Source organism: Chrysochloris asiatica, unplaced genomic scaffold (assembly GCF_000296735.1).
Source record: "Chrysochloris asiatica unplaced genomic scaffold, ChrAsi1.0 scaffold00008, whole genome shotgun sequence".
NCBI classification, from domain to species: Eukaryota; Metazoa; Chordata; class Mammalia; order Afrosoricida; family Chrysochloridae; genus Chrysochloris; species Chrysochloris asiatica.
The window spans coordinates 21,798,088-21,801,317 of NW_006408526.1; the positions used below are offsets into that span (position 1 = coordinate 21,798,088).

Below are 3,230 nucleotides of genomic sequence, written 5' to 3' on the forward strand. Positions count from 1 at the left end.
TGCTCATGAGGAATCTGTACATGGACCAAGAGGCAGTTGTTCAAATAGAACATGGGAACACTGGATGGTTTAAAATTAATAAAGGTGTACAACAGGGTTGTATTCTTTCACCATACTTATTCAACCTGTATGCTGAGCAAATAATCCAAGAAGCTGGGTTATATGAAGAAATACGTGGTATCAGGACTGGAGGAAGACTCATTAACAACCTGCGATATTGAGATGATACAACCTTGCTTGCTGAAAGTGAAGAGGACTTAAAACATTTACTGATGAAAATCAAAGACCACAGGCTTTCATATGGATTGCATCTCAATGTAAAGAAAACAAACATCCTCACCACTGGACCAATAAACAACATTCTTATCAACGGAGAAAACACTGAAGTTGCCAAGGACTTCATTCTTGCCTTTGTGACCCCCCCATTTTGAGTAGCCAATGTCCATGTTGCCCATCCCTGTCTACTCTGTGTATGGAGGGGGTGGGAATGATCCTCACTGTAAAGATTTGTTCCCTCTTTTGAAATACTGCATCTGTAGGTATAGGTCAAGTTCATCAAATTGTATCAGATTACTCTTTTTTTCCTCTTCTAGTTGAGCTCTGACCATCCAGTCATTGAAGCCAGGTCAAGTGGGTATTATCTACGAGTGTGGGTGTTCTTGTGCATATGCCCTCTCTTCTTTAGCAGCTGGACGCTTCATTTTCCACTCTAGTCCTCTGTGGCTATGTCACTGACTCTGGGCCCAAAAGTCCCCAGGTCTTGCCAAACTGCTGGCCAACCAGGTCTCCACCGAGGTTCACAGGAGTATACTGAACGTTGTAGGGCTTAGCTCACTGCTTCATTGTTGTTTTTCCCTCACTTCCACTATCAGTGAAGAATGTGGTCACTAATCAGAGCACACTTCTACTTGTGTATTCCCATTGAGTTTTAGTCTTAGAAGGGGGTTTGCCCTGAGGGACCAGACCACTTGCCTTGATATCTCCTGGATGAGCAACTTGCTTGTTCTTGTAGTAATCAGTCAGACTTCTGTTATTGTTTTGTATTTTTCCTGTTGGTCTTTCTTTCAAGAAGTATCTTCTGTTCTTCTAGCTGCTAGTGTGCTTATCCTTTTAAGTAGAATTTCCCACCTTAGAAGATTCTGGATGGGGTTCAGGATACATAAGACCTATGGTCTTAAGTAATGCAGAGGCTTAGCAGGAAGCCTCCTTCATTGGGCACGTTGTAGCCCACGCCATTTCCTCTTAAACTTAGTTTTGGAAAGCAATTTTACAATATATAATTAAGTACCATAAGTATGTTTAAACCCTTTTCATATTTGGAAATATGCAAATATCTAAATGAATATATTTGTCCTTTTTAGTATATTATCTTACATAGCATTATTTATGATACTGAAAGAAGTTGTTGTTGTTAAGTGCTGTCGAATCGGTTCCGACCCATAGCAACCCTATATAGGGTTTCCGAGGAGCAGCTGGTAAGCTTGAACCATGAACCTTGCAGTTCAAATGGCTTTGCAGTCTGTCGCATTAACCCACAACGCCACACCAGGACTCAGTGAAACAAGTAGAACCACCTAAATTCTAACATGAACTATATTATACTGAGTTGTTATATGTCTAATTCAATACATTCCATGGAGTTCCTGGGTGGTATAGACAATTAACACATATTATATCCTATTCAGTAAAATGTTATATTGTTATGTGTCATTGTGTCTGTTCTGACTCATCATAATGACCCTGTATAGGATTTATGAGGAGCAGCTGGTGGGTTTGAACTGCCAACCTTATAATTAACAGTCCAGTGCTAATCCTACAGTGCCACACCAAGACTGCTATTAAAAGGATGGTACAGATATGGAAACATACATGTTACGATAGAATAGTAACTTCAAAAGGATATAAAATCATGTACACTAAGATTATGACCATAATAAACCCTGATATTATAGTTGTTGTTGTTAAATGCTGTAGAATCAGTTCCAACTCATAATGACCCTATGTAGGGTTTCTGAGGCTGCAAATCTTTGTGAGAGCAGAAAGTCACATCTTTCATCCATGGGGTGGTTGGTGGTATTGAACCACTGATCTTGTGGTTTGCAATCTAGTATTTATGCTTTAAAGTCAACACATTCCCAATATTAGAGTAACAGATGTAATTTTTGTGTTACTATTTTCTAAATGATCTGCACTGAAGTTCAACTACTTCTATATTAATATTATATTTTAAAATATTACCCTAGGGGTCCAGGGCAAGATGGTAGAGAAAGCAGATGTGCTGAGCCAATCCTCTGCAACAAAGACATGGAAGGCCAAGTGAAATAGACACAGATGGTGATCCTGGAACCCTGAGCATCAGGAGATAGGACAGAGAGGTGGATTGGGTGCCGACTAGAAAAGGAAGCTGAAAAGAAGCAGGGAGAAAGAAGAAGAACAGGTATACTATGGGCTGGCATAGAAAAGTACAGCCACCTTGAGCTTTTTCAAGCAGCTGCTGATACAGGGTATGGGTAGAATTTGGCAGCAAGGGGGTGCAATTCTCCCTTGCTCACAGACCCTCCTGGTAGCCAGGGACATAGCCAGTTCCCACCCTTGTAAGTCCAATGGCCAGTGGCACCCCTTCCTGTGCAGCCTCTGCTCTGCCTGGGATCAGAAGCCTGGCATAGCGCCCCTGCTTCTGGAGGCATGTGAACCCACCCTGAACTATGCTACATAACCAGTAAACAGAGAACTAACTGCATTCACACTTCTGGTCTCCACCACATCCACCAGGAGACAGGTGGTGAGTGCCTGAAGACACACCAATATCCAATCATCAGCTAAACATAAATACAGCACCACAATGTCTTGGAAAAAGCGGGCAATTTCAATTTACACAAAGAAACAAAACAGAGTGCCTCAAACAAGTGACCAAAATACAGTCATAAAATACAGTACCAGAAAGTGTATCAAACTGATAAAAGAATGCTAATGAGGCAACTTCAGTGGACTGAGAGAAAGATCAAGAAAACTGCGGATGGAATCAAGGAAAACTATGGAAAATTGTAGGAAACTAACCAAATAATCCAAAAAAATTGAGAACCATACAAAACAACGATTAGAAAGCCGTAAGATTAACACTAAGACTTGAGAAATAGATGAAACACTGAAAGGGCAAGGAAATAGAACTGAACCCATGGGAAGCTGAATTACTGAGCTTAAAGAAAAATCTCTCAAGAGTCATCTGCTAC

The 3,230-nt window shown here is 40.8% G+C and overlaps 1 protein-coding gene across 1 annotated transcript in view; it reads right to left on the reverse strand.

Annotated features, from left to right (window-relative positions):
• ALG9 (ALG9, alpha-1,2-mannosyltransferase) overlaps positions 1-3,230 on the reverse strand; it is a 154,535-nt gene that overhangs the window by 83,545 nt on the left and 67,760 nt on the right. The window contains exon 11 of the mRNA XM_006833967.1: positions 2,938-2,967. Within this exon, the coding sequence (XP_006834030.1) occupies positions 2,938-2,967 (30 nt within the window). The remainder of the gene's footprint in view (positions 1-2,937; positions 2,968-3,230) is intronic.